The sequence below is a fragment of the Battus philenor genome, unplaced genomic scaffold (assembly GCF_028537555.1).
Source record: "Battus philenor isolate CCGP_79_NKW_IND1 unplaced genomic scaffold, ilBatPhil1.0.hap1 SCAF_19, whole genome shotgun sequence".
In the NCBI taxonomy this organism is placed as follows: Eukaryota; Metazoa; Arthropoda; class Insecta; order Lepidoptera; family Papilionidae; genus Battus; species Battus philenor.
Genome location: NW_027181681.1, coordinates 7534242 through 7557749, shown reverse-complemented (window position 1 = coordinate 7557749; position 23508 = coordinate 7534242). Strand labels below are relative to the sequence as shown.

General features: G+C 33.9%; 1 protein-coding gene across 2 annotated transcripts in view; it reads right to left on the bottom strand.

Annotated features, from left to right (window-relative positions):
* Nucleotides 1–20624, bottom strand: part of LOC137921506 (carbohydrate sulfotransferase 11) — a 52913-nt gene extending 32289 nt beyond the window's left edge. The window contains exons 1-3 of one of the 2 annotated variants that reach the window (XM_068764285.1): nucleotides 20390–20624; nucleotides 1214–1461; nucleotides 400–477 (exon numbers count right to left, since the gene is read on the bottom strand). In XM_068764285.1, coding sequence (XP_068620386.1) covers nucleotides 400–477; nucleotides 1214–1366 — 231 coding nt within the window. In that variant the 5' untranslated portion in view covers nucleotides 1367–1461; nucleotides 20390–20624. The remainder of the gene's footprint in view (nucleotides 1–399; nucleotides 478–1213; nucleotides 1462–20389) is intronic. The other variant, XM_068764287.1, reaches the window with a different exon arrangement.
* Nucleotides 20625–23508: the final 2884 nt, after the last annotated feature.

Below are 23508 nucleotides of genomic sequence, written 5' to 3'. Positions count from 1 at the left end.
CTTTAAGTTTTTGTACACGATAATATTAAAATAAAATCACTCATAAATTGAAGATTAAACGTTAGCTTTTCCTTCGACATTTTAACCAGAAGTATTTGTTAAAATACTCTTATGGCAATGCGTTTATTGCCTTATATTCCAAGCCGATACTTCAGTGGAAATATTTTTTAGATTTCTAATACTATGGTTTAAAATAAATTCTCTTTTTTCATTCAACGCCAATAAAAAGCCTAAGTACATGACACATTAAAAGCAAATCTGTATGGGATAGGCTTAAATCAAAAATATGGATCTCGTGCAAAGTCGTCACTAGACCTTTGTTAGTACGTGGTAGGAAGCACAGGTGCAGTGTTAGTCTCAAGTTACGTGTCGTTCGACACTCAATATTTTTTCAGTTACCTTCGTCCGTATATTAGTGGGTGTCGTTAACGTGTATGCGGGGGCGTAAAGCGTCCCGTTAATTTTATAGAAGTCGCTCTGCAAAAGAAGAAATTTTGAAATATACATTTAACGGTATCATGTGGGCTTTATGGGCCAATCAGTTCGAATATTAAGTATTATACACATTGTAGTAAGTTTAATAAACATTGTTCGCGAACAGAACGCTTAAACAAGGCGAAAGTGAAACATACGTCAAGTCCGTTCAAGTCCTGCCTGGTAAAGACTTCATCATAAATATTTATTTGTTCTTAATTTTTATTTTATTTAAATTATCTTTAAGTTGCATAAAGCGAGGTAATCTATTTACATATTTGAAAATAAATCCTTATTACCTTGATCAAACCATTACTTGAGAACGACTTTACCTACTTCATTTGTCTTTTTTTATAACTTTCCTAATACTTAGTACAAAAAAGTTCTTATGAAAAAAAAGAAAATTACGCAGTAACTTAAAAACAGTAAATCTAAATAAAAAACTAACGCTTTAAAAAATTGGCGCATTTGACAGTTCACGCGCTTAAAATTTATACTGTCATTTAAAAGTGGGTGTCAATAAAAATACAAAATATACAAAAATAATTCATTTGTATCGCGTGTGATGATTGACTAAAGTTATCACACTGTGATATGTACTAAACATTAATTTATATTTTCTGTCGTAATTTATATTATTTTAACTGTCAGAACCGCTGGTGATCGATTAAAACAAGAAGTGACAAAAATAAAAATAACCACTTTTTATTACTTTTCAATTAGTATTTATAATACTCACCTCCTGATAGAATATTCGCTTCGAGCTGTAAGTGAAGTTGTACTGCTGGTCGAATACCATTAGCAGAATTGTGAACGGCAGAAGGAAAGCGGCAGCAGCCAGAAATGCCACACACCTTCCCAATCGCATCATACTCATGTTTCTCCTTCCCATCTTGATGTGTATATTCAGTCCATCGTCGAGATACAGATTAAAAAAAAGTATTATTTTGTATTATAATAACAACACGGTGTCTGGCGTTTCTTTATCTGTAATAGAAAAAAGAAAGATTGACTGAATTATTTGTAGTTACTGAAATATTTTGTCATGTAATATTTTTAAATCGTAAATCACACATATCAAGGTGAAAAAAATATATTTAAATTTAAGTTTTGAAAATAGTTTATATAATAAAAATGTGGGGTTGTGCAATAGAAGCTTCAATAATAATCGCAGAATAGCTGTTAACTAATAACGTTTTAGGTTCTTTCCTGTATTAGCTGCTATTGACGGTTGAAATAATCTATGCACGTGTGGTTTGAGAATTTCCATACTAATGCGAAGTGAGTCGAAACTTGACACACAGTTCGAAAGCTTATTTTGAAATAATATTTCATCGTATTTGTTTTGATTATTTGATGTACAAGGTGATTGATTGATTTCTTTATTAAGAAACTATAATAGTAGGTTTTACGGAGGTGTCGATATTTGCACAGAACAGAAGTGAACGAATGAAATAACTTTAGGTATATATTCGTTCATTTTGCATAATTGATCATTGGGTGATAGACTCTGTTGCTAATTAAGTGTAAAAATGTTTCCAAATACTCTTCAATAATATTATAAATAATGAAATAAACTTTTGATTACATAACTCATAGGCGTAACTGAAGGATGAAGGATATTATGTTAAGTCAAGATTTTAGAAATTATTAATGAAACTACACACACACACACACACACACACACACACACACACACACACACACACACATACGCGCGCGCACACACACACACACACCCCACGGGCTGAGGTGTACTGCTACGTGGCGCGTCCCCAAGGTTGCGGATAGGGGAAAGCCCGAGAGTCGCAATTTGCGAAACAGGGTAGGGGTGAAATAAAATAGCCCTCGCGGACAAAACACAACCCGATGTCAGTGGTCTAGCGTGCCCAGGACTGGAAGGCGACAGGGAATGGTCGTCGCAAGCGCTCCCCTGAGGGTACCAGGTCCCACCTCAGGCGTACTTAAGTGGCCTTACTTCGGTAACCGGGGCTCTGCCGAAGCGGACTGTATATTTCCCTAGGTTCTCGTGGGAACAGCATGGATAAATTAATCAAAAAACAAACAAAAATGAAAGTAATATGGAGCTTAAGAAGGCATTACAGCTCCATGAAAATACAATCACTGCCCTGGCGGAGTACATAAAGGGCAAATTAAACGTTCATGGAGAGATCCGCAAACATGTGGCCGCGCTAGGTACATCGTTTGCAAAGATCACCAGGGAAATTGGAAGCGTCGGAAAATCAAACGCCACCACATCTGTAGGAGAAGTGCAAACGTCACCGTCTCTATACAGATTGTATTCGGACACGACTGTAAAAGAAACCGAAGAAGAAAGCAAATCGGCAACACTGAAGAGCCGAAAAACGCGAAAAGTCAAAAGGACGGAACGCTCTTCACCCTTGGAGATCAGCCAGGCACCGAAACTGCGAAAAGCTAATACAACGGACTTAGCAGTTACGGTAAGGTCAGAGCTGAAGCCAAAGCCGCCACTTCCACACGATCACTCGGAGTGGAAAGAGGTAAAAAAGAAAAAGCAACCCAAGAAAAAAGTAGTAACGCGTCCGAGTGCTCTTATCATTCGCCCAAGCCAGAAGGATCAGTACGCCGAGATCCTTAAGCGGGTCAAAAAAGATACTTCCGCGGATCATATAGGCAAATGTGTTGATAAAATTAGAAGGACGGCTACGGGCGATATGCTTCTTATCCTAGCGAAAAATCAAAAAGATAAAACGCAGGAGATAAGAAACACCATTTCCACAGTTCTTGGAAAAGATGCTACGGTAGTATGCAAAGTACCTGAACAGGAATTAGAGATTAAGGACCTAGACGAAACCACGACGGTGCCTGAAATCGTAGAAGCCCTACAGAAAATAACTGGCGGAGGAAGCCATATTTCTGAACACTGCGTCAAGTCCCTTCGCAAAGCATACGGAGGAACACTTACGGCTTCTATTAGAGTAGCAGCAGAATTGGCCAGAACCTTAACAGAGCGGCAAAACATCAAGATAGGTTGGGTCAATTGTAGAATAAGAGCTACTCAAAGGCCTATAAAATGCTTCAGGTGCTGGCACTATGGTCACGTTGCAAACAAATGCAGCAACAAACATGACAGATCGAAGAGCTGCATCAAATGTGGGGAAATAGGCCACAAAGCCAAAGAGTGCGGTAAGGAAGCCCGATGTGTCCTCTGTGTTGACATTGGGAATTCCGAAGACTGTGCTCACATTGCAGGATGTGGTCATTGCCCTGTATTTAAAAAAGCACTTCAGATGTTAAGACAGCCTCAAAAATGATCAAGGTACTACAAATTAATCTTAATCATTGTGAGGTTGCCCAAGACCTACTCATGCAGACTGTACGGGAGCTAAAATTAGACATAGTACTAATTTCGGAACCCTATAAGCACATCAGTGGCCTAAACTGGATCACCGATAAGGAAGGAAAAGCTGTCATCTGGGCATGTGGCACTAAACCTCTCCAGGGTAATCAAAATAATTGTTCTGGATTTGTAAGAGCCAAATTTAATGGAGTACATTTCTACAGTTGCTATGCACCACCTAGCCTAACACACGATGAGTTCGTCCGGTTCCTGGCCAAATTAGTGGAGGATGCCCGAATGTACTCCCCGGTAGCTATAGCTGGAGATTTTAACGCTTGGGCAGTGGACTGGGGTAGTAAAGCTACTAACACTAGAGGTTGCCAGCTTCTGGAAGCGATGTCACTGTTGGACGTCGCCTTACTTAATACAGGCGATAAACCCACGTTCACAAGAGGCGAGGCGAGCTCAATTGTGGATCTCACTTTCGTCAGCAGTACACTGGCAAGAGGAAATAACAGTTGGGAGATCTCGGATACTTACACCGCTAGCGACCACTGTGCCATATACTGGGAGGTATCATGTAAGCCAAATACAAATAGAGTACCACACACAAGAACTGGCTCAGTGGGTTGGAGGACTAGCATGTATGATCCCGGCCTGTTCAAGATAGCACTCGAGGATCGACCACTGCTTTCCAAAAGTGCCAGTGAAAAGGCGGCTGAAATCATAAGGAGGCTGACCGAGGCCTGCGATGCAACAATGCCAAGGCGACGCAACAACAACCGAACCCCACCGGTGTACTGGTGGAATGATAACATTGCTGAGCTTAGGAAAATATGTGTTAAGGCGCGTAGAACCTCCCAACGGGCTCGGAAAACACCACAATTCGAGCAGCTCTACGACAAATATAAGGTAGCGCGATTAAAATTAAATAAATCCATTAAAGAGAGCAAGAGAAACGCGTGGAAAATATTGTTGGAAGAGGTTGAAAAGAATCCATGGGGCAAGCCGTACCAGGTTGTAGTTAAACAACTGAGACATGAGAATACAACGCCCACTTGTCCTATTCTACTAGGAAGAATTGTCAGAGCTCTGTCCCCCACGCAACCAAAATCCTCCTTTCAACTAGGGATTGTGGATCCGAATGAAATCCCCCCTATTACCGAGAAGGAGCTAATGGTAGCATGCGGTAGGGTTGGAAACAACAAAGCTCCGGGACCGGATGGGATCCCCAACGTAGCTCTTAAGCAAGCTATTGTAGCAACACCAGGAGTCTTCTTGGAGGCCTACAATAGCTGCTTACTGGAAGGCACCTTTCCTACCGCGTGGAAACGACAGAGACTGGTACTTCTCCCTAAAGGTAAGAAGCCACCAGACGAGCCATCGTCATACCGGCCCCTCTGTATGCTGGATACTGCGGGGAAAATACTAGAACGTATTATCCACAGCAGGATCGAAGCAGCAGTTGAACCCCACCTAGCTAACTCACAATATGGGTTCAGAAAAGGCCGGTCTACGCTGGACGCTATAGAGCAAGTAGTCAATATAGCAAAACTAGCAGTGTCTGGGAAAAGATGGAAGAGAGGCTCGATAAAATACTGCCTGGTTGCCACCTTGGACATTAAAAACGCCTTTAACTCAGCAGAATGGGAGGTCATCATGGGGGCACTTAGCTCACTGAATGTACCTCTATACCTACGTAAAATAGTCGCTAGTTACTTCTCTGATAGGGTCCTCATATACACTACGGAAATCGGGACAGAGGAGTACAAAGTCACCGGAGGCGTCCCACAGGGGTCAGTACTGGGGCCACTTTTGTGGAACGCTATGTACGATGGACTCCTAAAGAAACATCTACCCAGCGAAACTAAACTCGTCGCATTCGCTGATGATCTAGCAGTCGTTATAGTAGCGAAACACGTGGAGGAAGTGAAGTGGGCATTTGAAAGATCCTTCCAAGTAATCACCCTGTGGATGAGGTCAGTCGGACTAGAACTGGCTGAGCAGAAGACGGAAGCAGTGCTCATTACTGGCAGGAGAGTTGCGGAGACCATCACACTCAATGTCGGCAGCTGTGAAATCGCAACTCAACCAGCTATACGGTACCTAGGAGTAATGATCGACCATAGGCTAAACTTTAAAGATCAGGCTGAGAGAGCAGCAGCGAAAGCGTCTCTGGTGACAACTAAACTCTGCCGACTCATGCCTAATGTCGGAGGTCCCAAGCAAAACAGAAGGAAGTTATTAGCGTCGGTGACTACGTCAGTGCTTATGTACGGAGTACCCATATGGTCCGACGCACTGAGCAAACAGGAGTCCCGACGGAAAATCGCCTCTGTTTATAGAGTCAGCACTCTACGGGTAGCTAGCGCCTTTCGTACAGTATCGGAGGATGCAGCATGCGTGATAGCAGGTATGGTTCCAGTTGCGCTTCTTGCAGACGAAAGAACTGATCTGTACCGTAGCAAAAAAAGCAAATCAGACCCAACTTCAGCTGAACTTAGAATTCGGGGAAGACTGAAAAGCTTGCAACAGTGGCAATCGTCCTGGGATAAGTCGACGAAAGGAAAATGGACGCGTAAGCTTATACCAAACCTAGAGTCATGGGTAAACCGAGATCATGGAGAGTTGAACTACTACCTGACTCAGATGATATCCGGCCACGGCTGTTATCGAGCGTATCTCCATAGGTTCAAATACGAAGATTCCCCTGACTGTCCTAATTGTGTCGGAATGATTGAAGATGCAGAGCATGTCTTTTTCGTCTGCCCCCGATTTAACGAAGCCAGGAGGTCTTGGGAAGAAGGTGTAGGATGCAAAATCTATCCTGAAACTCTGATAGCTACAATGCTATCCTCGCCTTCGGCCTGGGAACTTACGAGCGCGTACTGTACGACGGTGCTAAAGGAGTTGCGTAAAATAGAGCAAGAGCGGAGGAAGTTGGCCTGAACAGCCACTCTATCAGTGAAAGCTGCGGCTAAATCCCCCCCGCGAAGTAATGCCTAACGGCCATGCCGTGGGGACCAGGGATACCGAAGAGAGAGGATTGTTTTTAGTCGGTATTGATCTAGATCGAGTCCGACATACGGGGCACCAACATCAGGCCCTATGATACGTAAACGTATCATAAACACATAAAAAAAAAAAAAAAAAAAAACACACACACACACACACACACATATATATATATATATATATATATATATATATATATATATATTTAAAAATGTATGTATATAGATATTATAATTAACATATATTAAGCATATAAAATATTCAAATGAATTGGAAATTTGACTGAATAACTCATGACACAATCATTTACAACAGGTTTGACATTTAAGCAAGATGATTGAGAAATTATTGATAAAAACCAGTTTCTTGCATTTAGAATATTTTAAGTTAACTATTTCTTTATTTATTTATATAATTTATTCACTGAAGAGATATTATAATAAAAAAGCAAGTAAATTGAAAATCCCATAACCAAGGTATTTATTTGGATGCTAATAAATTAATTTTGTAACGGAAAATCACTCTTAAATAAGTTTTGCTGACGACGTTGGCATATTAGTATACAAGCATTTTTATTTTAAATAATTATCTACATTAGTTTCAAGAATTTACTTCTTAAAGTACATTTTTAAAACATATTTACCAAATATTTTCATGACAAATTACTTCACACATCTCGTATTACAGATACATCTCTAAAAACTGCGTTTTATTCGTGACATAAAAAATACAATAAAGTGAGGCCTTAGCAAGTCGGTCTTTCAGAGGTCATTTTCAACCGGACTGGATTTTAAATCTTTTTACCGATCACGCTTCACTTACGAGGTATGATCTTAACCTTGTGATATTTTTTATACATTTGAAGACCGGGGCTAAGCTTCTGTAAACATTAAAACCGCGGCACAACACTGTTAAACATATCACCTTTATTCTATTCAATTTAACTTTTTTGATTTTCATCATCATCACCATCATTTCAGCCGTAAGACTTCAACTGCTGGACATAGGCATCTTCTAAAGATTTTATAGTATAACCGGTTTGAAGCGGTCTGCTTACAGCGTTTTGGATTTCATGCAAATTTTTTCAATTACACAATAAAGTAAATGTGTTTATTTTAGTTTTCTATTTCGACCTTAATATTTTGTCGCGTCATTGGTATATGTTTTAACTACCTTACGCCTAGTCAGCGATATACCTTTGGATCTGCAAAATATTCAGATGTTTATGTTTATTTAAAACCATCGCACGTCCACTACTTTTTCCGATATGTATAGCTAATAGATAATTATATAATTTCATTGAATTTTTTGAAAATGTATAATATTTTACTAATTCAATAATTATAAATTACTTTAGTTCTCCGGCTCGTAATAAACTTGTACAATTATATGACTTCAACGTATACATATTTAATAGTAATAGACAATATGAAATGTTGTAATTTTTTCTTCTGAAAAATTATACGAAGAATTCATGACAGACAAACAGAAAAATGCGCCATACAAAATTTTACTATAAATTTTGTTTTTTTTACTGTTTTTATAAAATAAACTTTGGCATAATTGCACTTGTAAATAAAAGAGACCAGTGATAATAGTGGTGTCAATTGTAAAAAAAATTGAGATGCGTTTTCATACGGCTACCTTACCAAAAGTAAATATCAAATTAAAATGAAGAGTGTTTGTAATGCAGTGTGCTTAATTATTAATAATTAACTTAAAGATGCTTTCTTATAATTTTGTTACTAAAAATGCTCGCAGGGAAAATTCGTTTGCGAATTTGAGACACGAAAATTGAGACAATCCAGTCATTCCAGTGGTTTCGATGACCTCCGCATTCTTATAAACCTGTTTTGGTACGTGATTTATTTGAGCGCATCATTGTTGCAGTTTAAGACGCTTGAGCTGGCCACAGTGCGCAGAAGACACGGTCGCTGGAGCCTTAAGGTTCTGTAGTGAAGATCACAGAATCGCAGGCGCATCTTAAGACGTTCGTCTGTAAGGTGTACGTGCAACCTTATTAACGTTGCTTATGGGGGGGGAAATTTTTATAATAGATGAAAGAAAGAAAAAGCATGTAAGATACTGTGAAGGAAGGAAGAAGACAAATTTTAATAAAAAGATGTATCAGAAAAACTTATTACCCCATATTATAATTTGATAGCAAAGTAAAACATTTAGTACCCCATAATATATCAAATTTGAAAAAAAAGAACCTTATTAACGTCGTCTCAAGAGGCTGGATTCAGACCACAATTAAATCTCTGTGTCTCTTTATATGTCTTATTAAAAATCTATGGGGAGAGGCCTCCGTTCTGCAATGGATGCCCTCTGCTTGAACTGAGGATGCTGATCATTGTTGCATTTAATATTGATTATATTACAGTTATTCCTTAACATTGCTGTATCATTTCATAGAATAAAGCTTTAAACTCCAATTTACCGAACTGGAATGACAGTGCGATTCAGAGTTGAGGTCAGACATATATAAGTGAACTCACGTCATAAAGTGCACATTAAGCGGAGAGTCGATCAGAAATTGATTTGACTTTCACACGTACGTTTGGAGTATTTGGAGATGAAAGAAAGAAGAAAGGCCTATACTTTTCTATTACAATACCCATTGTAAAGATTAAATGTGGCCAATTTGAAAGATACGAATAAATATCATGTAACACACGATATAATTTAATATTTTTAATACCACTATTGACATAAAGTATATGACGATATTATACTTTAAACATGAAATTAAAATTTAATACAATATGAGTAATTATCTTTATCGTTTCAAGTCGGAAGCGGCCACTGCAAGGAATAGGCCACCTCCAAAGATGTCTATGATATATCATAATCGCCACGCTTGGTAGGTAGACCAGTGGACACCACTGTCCATTCTCTGGAAACTTGTTTTTAAGCAGTGACAATTCTATATAATCAGTGCACAAAGTGCGAATTATATAACATTGAATCCCGGAAATTAAACCCGTGACCTATGATCACGAGTCTCAGTTCTCTACCGCAAGGCTACCACTGCTCTTATGAATATCAGGCTTCAATTTTGCAAAGTTTTTCTATTACGAAATAAATAAAATCCGAAACCCTTAGAGAAGTGTCTCGTTTCAAGTAAGCCGATTCCTTTGAAGCTGGTTGAAAATATCAGATGTTATTTGAGTATATTGGCAGCCATATTAGGCTCTTTTAACAAGCGTGTTCGTTTTCAAAATAATAAATCCTAACGACAGTTGCTAGTTTTTAAAGAAAAGGTTATATTATGTATTTTGATGACTACTTAAATGTAATTTCTGTATATATCTTCACTATATAGAACAGTAATGTTGTTATATAAAGAAATACATCGTTCGACTCCTAATGCTTTATAAGAAATGTATAATATCGGAAACTGTAGGCTAAGACGGCATTTGTCTGTAAGATTTTTTTACTAATATTTAATTACAAGTTAATGAATAACCAAAGTAATATAAAGTGTTTTAATTTAGAAAATGAAAATAACTAATCATTGTCGCCACCCTTTGACTTTATATATATAGATATAAATAAAGTCATATTATATATTTATATATATATATATATATAAACAGTTCTGTAACACCCCTTAAATAGCTTATTAGTCATTTAACGTTGTGGTGTTTATCAAATAAATAACTTTAATTCTATATTTAGCTTTTTGGCGATGACATTTATTATCACGTCATGTACCTCACATACGACTAGAATGCGATTTTTGTCCGCTCTATATATCTGTTGCTATGCCATATTATTTATTTAAATGTCGATTATTATTTGACCGTCCAAAAGTATTTTGGAACGGTTCCAACTTTCTCACTTTTAGTAACGATATAACTAAGAAAAAATATATAGTGACAATACTATTGTACATTGAAAATAAATAAATGTTGAAGGTTTATATTTACAAATAAATTATAAGTATATACTTTTAACGTTAAAGTGTTAAGCAGTTTATAAGATTGATCTTTTTTACAAGGATGTCTTGATTAATTTTCTATATTGTTGTATTTTCGTCACATATTTACTTTAGATTATTTTCACACTTCCATCATATGCTCACCATATAAACTGCTAGACAAAGGCCGCCCCTCCCTATAGATTTTCAATAGGAACGACACTGCTGGGTCATCTATCTAACGTGTGGGTATCCACCAAATCCTGCGCACACTTTGTCTAACTTTATTTAATGTCATTTGAATCACGTGTACATATAATAAAACAGAATCAAGGCAATAAAATGATTTTGAACTAATTTTCTCTCGGGGATTGATTTTATTATATTTTATAATACTAGGGGGACCGGAAAGTATTGTCACTTTCTAAAGTTAAATTCACACGAATTCATTTTTTACAAGTTTTTATTTCTTATCAACAATATATTCACCGTCGATATCAACAACCTTTTTCCATATAGTATACAAATTTTTAATGCCGGAGCGGTAAAAATCAGTCGGTTTTTCTGTAAAATATGTCGACAGAAACGACATTACTTTCCGGTCTCCCTAATATATGGGAAAGGCATATATCCAGCAGTTGATGTACTACGGCTAAAATATTGATGATTATAATCCAGATTAATCACCTTATATAAACGTTTTAATCTGTAGGAACTGTATGTAGATAGTAACTATTGATCTAAAAAGTACCAGTCCCACAATACGGTACATTGTAGATTGTTTAGATCGAGTTCTCACGCTCATGCAACTTCGTAACCGCAATGCATAGATTTCCATATAAAAGCAAATCACATTGCATTACAACTATGTAGGCATAAGATGAGATAACCACCGTCATCAGAGCGAAATAAAACAATAACGATTGTATACTTTGACTGGAAGTTAGTGTAAGTACAGACGTAATAAATAAAACTAAATTGAATCTCGATAATCTCTTTATAAACATAAATGTCGTCGTCGGATGCAGGCCGCCTCCAAATAATCCCAATGGAAATCTATAGAACAGGCCAATATCCAGCCGTGGACGTTCTATGGTAAATAACGAAACTGTTAAAATAATCGAATGTAATACATGATTTAAACGAAAACAACAAAAGAAATTTAACAAGAAATTCATTCTTGTTAAAAAGCAAGGTCAATAGTACGAACTGCTAAAGACTACAACCTTTTAAGTGTTTATATGTACAATTTGTTAGTAAATGTAAACCTTCAACACATAGATTCGGTTCAATAGGATTTTGATTATATATAAAGTTACAATATTTTTAATGCTAAAGCCAGAACTTGGAGAAGACTCGACAAATTCTAATAAGTAGTTTATTTTTATATTTTTGTAAGCACAAGAATGGTTCTTGTGTAAGGGAAAAAATAATAGAAAAATAGTAAAAATTATTTTGTGTAAGAAACTACTTTATGCTGAAAGCCGTGTACGAAATATAAAATTTATTTTTTTATTATTTACGAAGAAGAAAAAGTAGTATTTATGTATTTTAGTACATCAATGAATAAAATGATCAGTCCGATAAATAATTTTATTTTCCATTGGAGTGTTAGAGGCTAATACCTTTTGGCGAACGAAATTTATCAAACTAATTAGGTGTGTATAAACATAAAACAAGTGTGCAAGAATACTTCAATAAGAGATAAACAGAAAAATCAAAAGGTTATTGTGCTTCTTAAAAATCGAGCGGAATTGAATTCCGCAATATTAACCACGAAAGAAAGAAGTACATAACCTTAAATTTAAAACTTAAAATTAGTCATTAGATACATTCGCACTTTATATATGTATACTCGTGCAAAAAAGTTACTAATTTGTTATAGATCATCGTATTTTGTACAAGCGTCAATTATTTTATTTCAATAAGTTATTATAAAAGCTGAAAAAATCGCAAAAATATAAAATGTATCAGCTATAAGTATGTAATTTTCTTTTCGACATTTTAAATTCTTATGTTAAGGAAGTATCTACATATAAAATAAAATGTTTTAAAAACATACTTCATTCATTGCATATGTTACTTATGAATACAGTATTTGAAAGAATGTCCAAAAGAATATAAGTACAATTTCATATTGTATACCGTCGTAAAAGATAGCGACATAAAATCAAGCACCCCTGCTAGTTGCAGCCTGTTGTTAAATAAGCGTTAAGGTATTTGATTACATTATTACAACCTTTATCTTACACAAAAGTAAAAAAATATATATATTTGAATGATGTATTAAACGCTAATATTTTAATCTGTTGTTAATGGCAAAGGTTTGCTTCACACGGAATCATTTACAGTGACTATTTATATTCAACAAGAGAATAATGCTAGAAGAGCCCATTTTAATACTAACCGGAATCAGATCGATCACTCCTATAATGGCATCATTCGTCTTCACGCTAAGTGGGTTCCAAACGCGCCCTAATTCAAGCCCAGAACAAACTGAAATGTTTTTTTTTGAGGTCTCTTTTACAATAGTAGAACAACTTATTCACAACCTTTATTATCTCTCAAAAAATCCTTCACTTTTTGGATTATTTACTCTTTTGTGTTTAATTTCGTGAACTTTTAAATTTATTGCACTATAATTTAAACACCTTCAAGTCAAAATAAAAATATGTATGGTTTAACAATAACGTAATGTGTAATATTCGAGGGATCGGAAAGTAATATCGGTTAAGTCTACACGTTTAAAGAACAACCGATTGATTTTTACCGCTCCTTCATTGAACATTTATTTACTAGATGGCAAAAGATTGTTGGTAACGAAGGTGAATGTATTGTTGTTTTGAAATAAAAACTTGTTAAAAATGTAGTCGTGTGAATTTAGGCGACATTACTTTCCGGTCCCCTTAATAATTTATTTGCCAGATAAATAAACTTATATCATAACTGACTCGAAACCGATAATTAATATGATTTTATAATATTTGATAATAGGAAGAAAAGTATGTTAAAATAGCCTAGAAATAAGCGCATGCATGACAACACGAAGGAAGCCACGCGACCAGCACTGTCGTCGAGAACGTGCCAATGCGGCCTACGCTAATGACTAAAGGCTAACTAGCTGGGCTAGTAGGCCTCTAGTCCAAATAAATAGGGCAAAAAGTATAAAGGAATGTATTTTTTATCTTCTTCATTTATTGTGATTTGTCGACTTTAAGGGAGTACTAGCCCGTTCCAGTAATAAATTAGTGCTTTTATGATTGCAGTATATCTGGGTGGGATGATTTGCTTGCGTCAACAAATTAAAAATATGAAGCCATCCGAATTTTGAAATTTTTTAAACACGTTATTTATTATTTCTGAAACCTTTGATTTTTGGATAGGGTGTGCCACACATTAAAGTCCTTTAAAGATTTAACACCTATTAATAATCACCCTGTATACAGCGGGGAATTACCAAACAAGTCAACTTTTCTTTTAAGATTTTAATTTTACATTTCTTTTCATAGTATAGTGATTAATTTTTACTTGGCAGAAGGACGATACAAAGACCTGAATGTCATTTTAATGACACATAAAAACAAAATATTTTTTGATAGCACTTTTAGTGACTTTTCACTAAATGCTATCAATATTTACTCCTCAGTTCCATTAATGTTTCTAAGTTTAGCACTCGTTAGTCTTTGTGGATTTTTCCGCTTAAAGAATCGTAAAAAACTTTAGGAAAATATCATGTTTAGAGTTATCACTGTTTTAAAGTCCTCTTGTAAAATGTTATTTGTGTGGAAAGTTAATTTGAAAATTATTATTGAACCAATGTCAAAAGAAAGATTGTGTAACGGTCGCTTAGTGGTTAAGAACACAAGTTTACGACTGTATGTCGCGCGGCTTCGATCCTTGGCACATAAATAATTGTGTAAATTTTCATTTAACTACACTACTACTCCTAAACAGTAAAGGACAGGAAGGAAACCGCCATATCCTGACACTAGGACAATCGGAAACGTACGTGACTTTTTACGCAAGTCGCGTAGGATACGGCCCCTAAAAGAGTGCTCTAATAATAGAAACATTATATACATTAATAATATAAAAAAAAAATATATTATACACTTGCATTTGAATAGCTCGAAATAAAAACAAGTTACTAAAGTTAAAACCAAACGAAACATTAAAATAAGTCGAAAACTTAATATTAAAAATATATATATATTACTAAGTATTTAATTGATATTATTAACGAAAATGCAATCTTATCAGTAAAAAAATTTTGCAAACGTGCATGTGTAGGATAAAAATATTTATACCACAAAGGTGACTGCCTGAAGGTCTGTCGCATTCCGTTAGAATAAAATATTAACATATTTGTGATCGATCACTTTGTTTATTGATTAAATAAATACTGAAATAAACAGTTATTAAACGACAATATAAAATTACATCACGCGAATGTTAAACGCCCGAAGTTCAAAGCCAACTGTCAAACACGTGAACTTCATAGCAAACTGTCAAATGCGCTTAATGAAATTCCTGAAATTTTTAAATTTCAGTACAATTTGCTATTTTTTTTTAATCAGGAACTTGTGTAAAGTGTTAGGAAATTTATAAGAAAAGATTAAGCAAATCGGTAAAGTCTTTCCCAAGATATGGCGTGACCCATGGAAAAAGTGATTCGTTTTTTTTTTTTAGAGGGAGTATTTGCTGTCAATAAATATATGGTACGCTCTTTAATGACAATATAATCAGAAAAAGCATTTTTAAAATTCGGATTACTCCATATTAAAATTAGTTATTGTTTACTCTGTATCTGTCTCTACAGACTTTGTACGTCCAGATGTAATTGGCCAGGCGTATTATTTAAAAAAATAAACGAATACCACTTATTTCAGAATAAATGATTAAACAGGGTGATTGGAAAAAGGTGTCAAAGTAGATTCAAAACTTTTAGCTTGCAAAATTACCTATAGATTCAACCCTTTAAAACTTTTACATCTATGACCATTAAAGTGATTACTCTGTATATATGGACTTATACAATATAAATTAACTTGATAGAATCCTGAAGAATATGAGTCACTTTGCGAAATATAAAATGGAACTAAAAATTAGAACATTTTGAAAATCACCTACCTAGCGACGTGCGAGTTGTAAAATAAATGCCAAGATCATCCGGTTATTACAACGGATCTGTTTTATGGGAGTCATAATAAATTGCGTCGTCGACAGATTTTTGCCAGGAGAATGATTTTATCCATCAATCTCGTTTATCTTAAGATAACGTCTCAAAAACTATCAACCATATCACTTTTCAAAATTTTCGAATATATTTTCTTAATATTACTGGCCTAAGGTTGAAAATACTGTGTCAGTCACTGATGCTTCATTCGTCTTTAGAAATACTTAAACGATAAGACACTTCAAATTTGTCTTTTGCTCTATACTTCAAAAATGTTTTTTTGAAATAAATGAAACTTATAACCAAGTTTTCTATATTTTGCGGTTCAAACGTAAATAATAGCTTACGTTACATAATACAGAAATTAATTACATATTTTTAATTCAAAAAATATTTTAAATATTCTATCCGTTCTTTGAACACCGAAAAGTTATTAAATTTTTAAATGACACCAGCCAACTGGGGAACTTTTAATGAAGTAAACTGTGCTTAAGTTTCAAAAGAACTTATTTTATATAACGTATTACATTGAAATATTTTGAAAAGAAATAAGAAAATGTCCTATTAGCTTGAATGTGTACATTTGTACAATTATAATGACATTTAAAAAAACTTGAAAATTTAACTACAGTTCTTATCTACAAATCGTTCAATCTCTTATCGCAGTAATATCCGTTGAACTTTCACCCTTTGAACACAGTACTGAGAACTGATAAAAAGAAAAAGCAATGAAAGGGAATTATTATATTTGATATACGTTGAAATTACAGTAAAATTGATCTTAGCATTATTTACTGTGAAACAACATGATTTGTTTTATAATTACTAATAGAATTACTACATTAATAAAACTACTATTAAAAGTTTTAAAAAATTATATTTTTAATTGCAAATAAAAGAAATTTGTCACCAATTACGAATGTTACAAAAAGACAAATTTACTTTTAAATTATAAGGTTTTTAGTTTTTGTGCGTTTTCAACAATTTTCAGTATTCGTTGGAGTAAAGAAAGGCAAATCGTAAAAATGATTGAAATAAGCTTGTAAAAATAAACACGATTGTTACACTTATCTACATAAAAATGCAAGTTAATGTATTTTTGGACACAAACGTCTGGACACTTAAATTCTCAAATGTTAAAGGTAAGGAGCGATGTAACGTATGTAGCCACTGGACGGCCTTGATCCGATGCTATAATTCATAGTGGAATATTTACTACAGGTACCCGAAAAAACATTAGAGAAATCTATTCATATTCAAAAAGTCTTTACTACGCAAATAGGCATTTTTGTATCGTTGATATTTTTAACATTATAAAAAGGTCAGTGTAGTCAGTCCATGAGAAAGCTACAACCGACTCGGAATGCCGATCCGCTGGGAAGAGTAGGCCAGAAACCTAACAATTGCCCTAAAAAAACTCTTGAATGCTCCAGCAAGGTTAATTTAATGATACACTTGTCACCTAAATTTTCATGTTATTTATTAGAACTTAAATATTATTTGTTTTTCATTAAATTGATACAAAATTGACAGACAAATTTAAAATATAAAACACAAATATAACACAAAATATAAAAATGTTGAATGAGTCAAACTTTTTTTTACGTTTTGGCTTATGAATTATTATACGTTTTAAAACAGAGCTTCTAAAATTTTTGTGCTGATAGTTATAAGAAGAAAGATGATCATTAATATAATTATCTGATGAAATAATTATTAAGCCAGCTCCGAAGATTCCCAATAGGATCGATAGGAAGCTATGTAATTGAAGTATTTAATACAAAATGTTCTTTTCATAATAAACTTGTAAAAGATCAATGCTTTTTATAATCTTAACGTCTATAATTTTAGTGCCAATTTCATTGCGTAATAGTCTTAAAGCTTGCAGCGTAATAGTCTATTTAAATCCTGCAATCGTGGAAACTCGAACATTTTACATGACGAAAATTACTGAACAGAGGTTCATAGTCAACGCATTGTATACGCAAGCTCGCACAAAGAATAACTATTTTGAAGCATATCGCAAATGCTAATTATAACAGAGTATAAAATTCGTTCACGCTCTATGGAAATTTACAAGCTTTTTTGACAAAACCTATAATGGCTATTGCATAGAACACGTTTTAAATATTCAGTTTAGGCCTTCGATCAGTGGAGAAGTAATAAACGTTTTAATACATAATTAACTCTAATAAGTTACTTTATTATCTCTTTATAGATATCATTTTGAATTATTTCTTTGGATCGCCGGTGAAAATATTTATATGTTTCGTTGTAATTTAAACATTAGATTTAACTTGCGATAGGTTCACGTTCATAAGTAACGACGTATGTGCGTACGTCATGTGCTGTGGTTAGTCTGATTGAGGCGTCAACCTTTTCCGGTGCGACCGGTGACATAAAATTGGCGGTCGAATCAATCTCTATGTGAAAATTGCAATCATTGAAACTTGAACTAACATTAATTATAACAATAGTAATAGAAACAGTAATGTTTCATAAAGGTAACGTATTATATTTTCGGTATTTTTGAATTGGTTCTCCTTTAGGGCTCTTATGGAAGCCGTCAAACTCAAGACTTGTGCGGACGTTCCATGTAGTCACGAGGTACAAGAGCTCCGAAGGTAAACCTCGCCTTGGGTTATTACAGTTTTATAAGATATTTGCAAATGTTCCACATGTTAGGATGAAAAAGAATTCGATTTCCAGTGCCAGGGCTAAATAAATCTTTAAAAGAACTCTGTTTATTAGTAGATATTATGATAATAAAAAAATATACCGTCTTTAAAATCTATAGCCAAAAGCATACAGATATGCAATTTTTAATTGTATTATATAGCATTAATGTATGGTAGTAACGCGATATCTTTTATACTAAAAAAGCTAATTATTTTTTACGTATTTAAGGGTCTAATAATCAATATAATATTTAAGTGTAATATAATGTATTTTTTAATTAAAAGGTATATATGTATCACGTTTACAGAGTACCAGAATCCATAATTTATCAAATTTACTTTTTTTAACATTTTGTGATTCAAATGAAGCCGCTCTACGATTTGAATTAGGATGTTTTCGAAAACAGTATCTTTGAAATAATGAAATGTGGAACACAAACAATTAATTAACATATATCTATTAAGTATTACATTAATATAATCATATTAAAAATAAACAAAATTCTTTATGACCAAACTAGTAATGTAGGACAGTAATTTACATATTATGTTCATAAGAGTTATACATTATCGTTTGTAAAATAATTTATGGAGCTTACTGTCACGCGATGGTTACTTATTAAAACCATGTTTGTAAAAGTATTCACAAAGATATTTTGTTCTACAATATTAGACATTAAAGTAATGCAATGTTAATTATATATATATAAACATTGCATTACTAGAATATTTATGTTTTCGAGTATTGTACGTGTTACAAATCATACTTTGCTCCGAGGGATAAAGAAAATTGATAAGTGTGTAAGTGAAATATTTATAACAATTTTTCCTTCAATTATAAAATAAAATATTTAAAAAATGAAGAAACTAATTTTTTACAATTTACACTGATTTCACAATGACATTTATAATTAGCACGATATTCGGTAGCCGGGAAAAACTTAGTGTAGTAAAAATGTGCAGAATATTATTCCTACCTCTTTAAAAAAGAGAAAAGAAGTAGAGGGAAAGAGATATTACATTTAAAGTTGGAAGATGTTGTTGTGTTTATTGAGAAAGTTTTAGAGATATCTGTAGGTAGATTCATAGTTCACGGATACTGGACGCCGATTAACAAGGAAAGCCGAATCCGAGAGCTAGCCTAGACTTCAATGAAGCTTTTTAAAGTGAAAAAGGTGATCTAATGGTAATGCCGCGTGCCAAATTATTACAGCACCGAGATTTGCGTAACCTTTGATATTGCTTCTAATATATTTAGTATGTTTATAGTAACTTTAATGTAATTACATAATGCTTACATTCCTAATTACTTAGGCCGTTAAGTAGAAGTGGCTACAGTTAGAGCTCCAGTACGAGCCCCCTTCTATTAAAAAAGATACGCGGTATAGATGGTCTGTATTCAGTCGTGATTGAACACATATATATCATGGACTGATAATTTCCAAGTCATTTTGATACTTAGATGATGAAAATAAATATAGCTTAGTAACAATTTACTTACGGAAATGGACATTTAACGATAATAAGCATTATTAAAACCATTAACGTTGGTTTCAATTATAGTGAAATATACGTTACACAAGAATGAAGACGCTTATTTTGTAAAATTGTACCAAATGAGTCGCAATCGATTCCTACATTATTTATTAAATAGTAAAAAAGATCCTAATAAAATTAAATTTTTGCAGATTTGCAAAACATAGCTTAAATATTTTTGATAATAGTGATACATAATTTATTATTTTATATTAACGTCCATTTAAATTTTTTAGATCTAAGAAAAAATGATATGTTCGTACCTTACAAAAATCAATCGTGCTTTTGCATTGTTCAAATATTATCCTTATATTCAGTAAGAATTCACAACGGAATGTCACCAATTAAATCTCACATACTAATCGACTTGATAAAAGTGAAAGTAATTAATGAAAATATTTTTGTTTATAAATAAAAGCTCCACACGGTTGCGCACTTTTCGCGTGTCTTAAGAGCAGCGCACATAAATTTGTTCGTTGAACGCCCGTTCGCGTTGACGGTCGCGACGATACTGCCAGAATGCTAAGTATCGACCTCCGGAATGACAATGAATGGAGGGCCAGCTCCGCAGTCTTTCGCTGCAAGCTCACTACTGCACTGCAGCCTTTTTTCTGGTATATCACCCTGTTACCGCAAGAACACTCTTGTCTTGCCAGAGCGTATTGGAAACTGTGCCAACAATGAGGGGAGTGTGACACGTAACCGCTGACCCGATTCCTAGGATTAGTTCGACCTCCGAAACATTTATAATGCATTCAATAATCCAGTACTCTATTACACTGTTTTATTGTGATTTTGCCGGTCTTTCGCATTGAATAAGAGTATAATACGCATGCGCAGCACGAACTACGCAACGGTAGCCGGCGGCAGATGAATAGCCTTGTTCTCTCTCACATTTAGTCTCCTTGACTTGTTAGTAGCTTGAAAAGGTTACATTCTAGAGGTTATAAATCCACGTATAATAAAGAAAAATACACAAGAAAAATTACTCATACAAATTTGTTTAAAATTTACCTTCACACGATGTACAAGAATATATTACAAATTTAACCTAACCTTTAAACCCACAGACGTAGGATGCTTACTATCACAGCGACAATAAACAATATCGTCAGAGGATGTTGTTGAATGAGATATCAAATGTTTGAAGGGCTTCAAACGCTCCATACTTTTATATGATAATAAAATGTTATGGTTTTAAATTTGCTTGCATGGTTTTGAAATAATTTGGTTTCCAAGACTTAGCGTGGAGCAAGCTAAGTTTGTTGCATTTTATAAGTCACACACGCTTTACATATAAAATTATTTGATAAAATATAATATAATACAAAATATTTTAACTAACAAACATGCTTTAGTAAGCGTATGCCAGTAGACAGTGCATAATGAATGGAGACTAAATACGAAATATAAAACAGAATTGAATTACTACGTACAATATAAAAAAAAAAAACAAAGAATTAAAGATTAAAACTGGTCCGATTTTAATGTAAACTCTAGTACATAACGTGGACGACCATGACGTATGCATTCATTGCCAAGGGCAGATTTATTTATGCGTACTGTTATAGACTAACTGCTGCAGTTAAATGAAAACGACACCGCCATCAAGGTTCTATTACGGATTAGTATAATAAATGTTATTGTTAAAATTATTTTTTTCATTGAAACAGAAATATTCGAATATTTTTTTATTACTTTATTGTAACATAATAATGACAATACAAAAGTACAATTGGCTGTCTTGAGGTATAGCAATTTCTTAGAGACCTTTGAATGAATAAGAAAAGATTTGTATTTAAAAGACGTCTGTCGACTCTAACGAAAAAAAAAATCGATTAATGTTAAAAGTATCGAGATGTAGTTACTAAGGTATAAATAACTATTAATATAATTAATAATAAAATATGAAATAAAATATAGATATCAAATATTATAGTACATGAAAAAGAAACCAGAAGAAGTACAGACTAGAAAAAAGGAAAATGCATTTTGAAAGTCTGTTGACAGTTGATTAAATCGTCGTCATAGTAGTATGACTGGGAATGTTAATGTGTACTTTACACAAATTTTCGTGCACAGCAAAAACACAATTCTGATTTCACTTCATACTCTGTTATGAACCCTTTACTAGGAATTTACAAACATTTTTTTATATTATTTAATCGGCAACGATTTTAGATAAAAGAAAATAGTAATTGTAAGCTTGAAAGTGGTAAATGTAGTATAGCTTGTTTGTCAACAAATAGATTTTAAAACTATTTCCAATTAACCTGTATAAAGTGACTACACTGAAATATGTTATACACACAGATACATTATGTTACATAGACAAATCATCATCATTGAATTAGCCGATAGACGCCCACTCAAGGTATAGGCTTTCCCCAAAGATTGCCTCGATGACTTGCGACAGATAGTAAACAACTATTAGTCTTAATATGTAGTATTTCGAATTTTGAAAACCATAATCTATACAAAATTAGTTTAATTTTATTATTCATATTAATTTTATTATTTATATTATTTTTATTTATTTATCCTATAGATCGGTTATTGTATGAAGGGAATTGATAGCAACTATTTTTTTTATTTAGTCTATTGCTATTGTTATTTAAATTTCAATCTAAGAATTAAAAAAAGAAACATTATTTTCTTGTCGAAACTGAAAGTAATTTTGTTATTAGGCAATAAGTTATTGCACTGTTGCATAATGTCTATGATGACACATAATTGAACCTCAATCTAAATGTTCTATCGCTATTTTGGTGACAATCGTCTTCCATCTTGCTAAAGGAAGTATGCCATTTAAAGAAACTACTTTAAAGTGTCCAACCCACAGACGCTTTCTGTGTGGGCCGCTTATATGTTCTAGTGTCCGACTTGATATTTCAGTAATTTTAAAAATCTTCTATGTTTATCATATGAAGATAATATTTCGTTGTGAACTGAAATTATTTATAGTTGTAATAATGTATCCACCCACACAGTAGACACACGACTTTAACAAGGTGGAAAGATGTTTGCCACTTCCGGCAGTGACCGTCTTTCTGATCCTCCGTTTCATAATCCAGTAAAATGAACAAAGTAACAGCCCAATGGCGGCTCACGAAGCCCTCATCCCATGCATCGTCCTATCATCTTGAACCTGATGAAACCATTATAATCGCAAAAACATCAGGTTACATTGATCTCTACGAGTTGCTATTAAAACGGTTAGGTAATTAATACCACGCTTCGGTGGCTTTAGTTCAACAACATACAACCTAATATATGTACTCGCCAAATTGATCTGAAATATAACAGCAGATAGACGAGAATGTAATCGGAAATTATAGCCATGTATACCCGTATCAAATCCAACAATCGTCCGTCCCAGAAT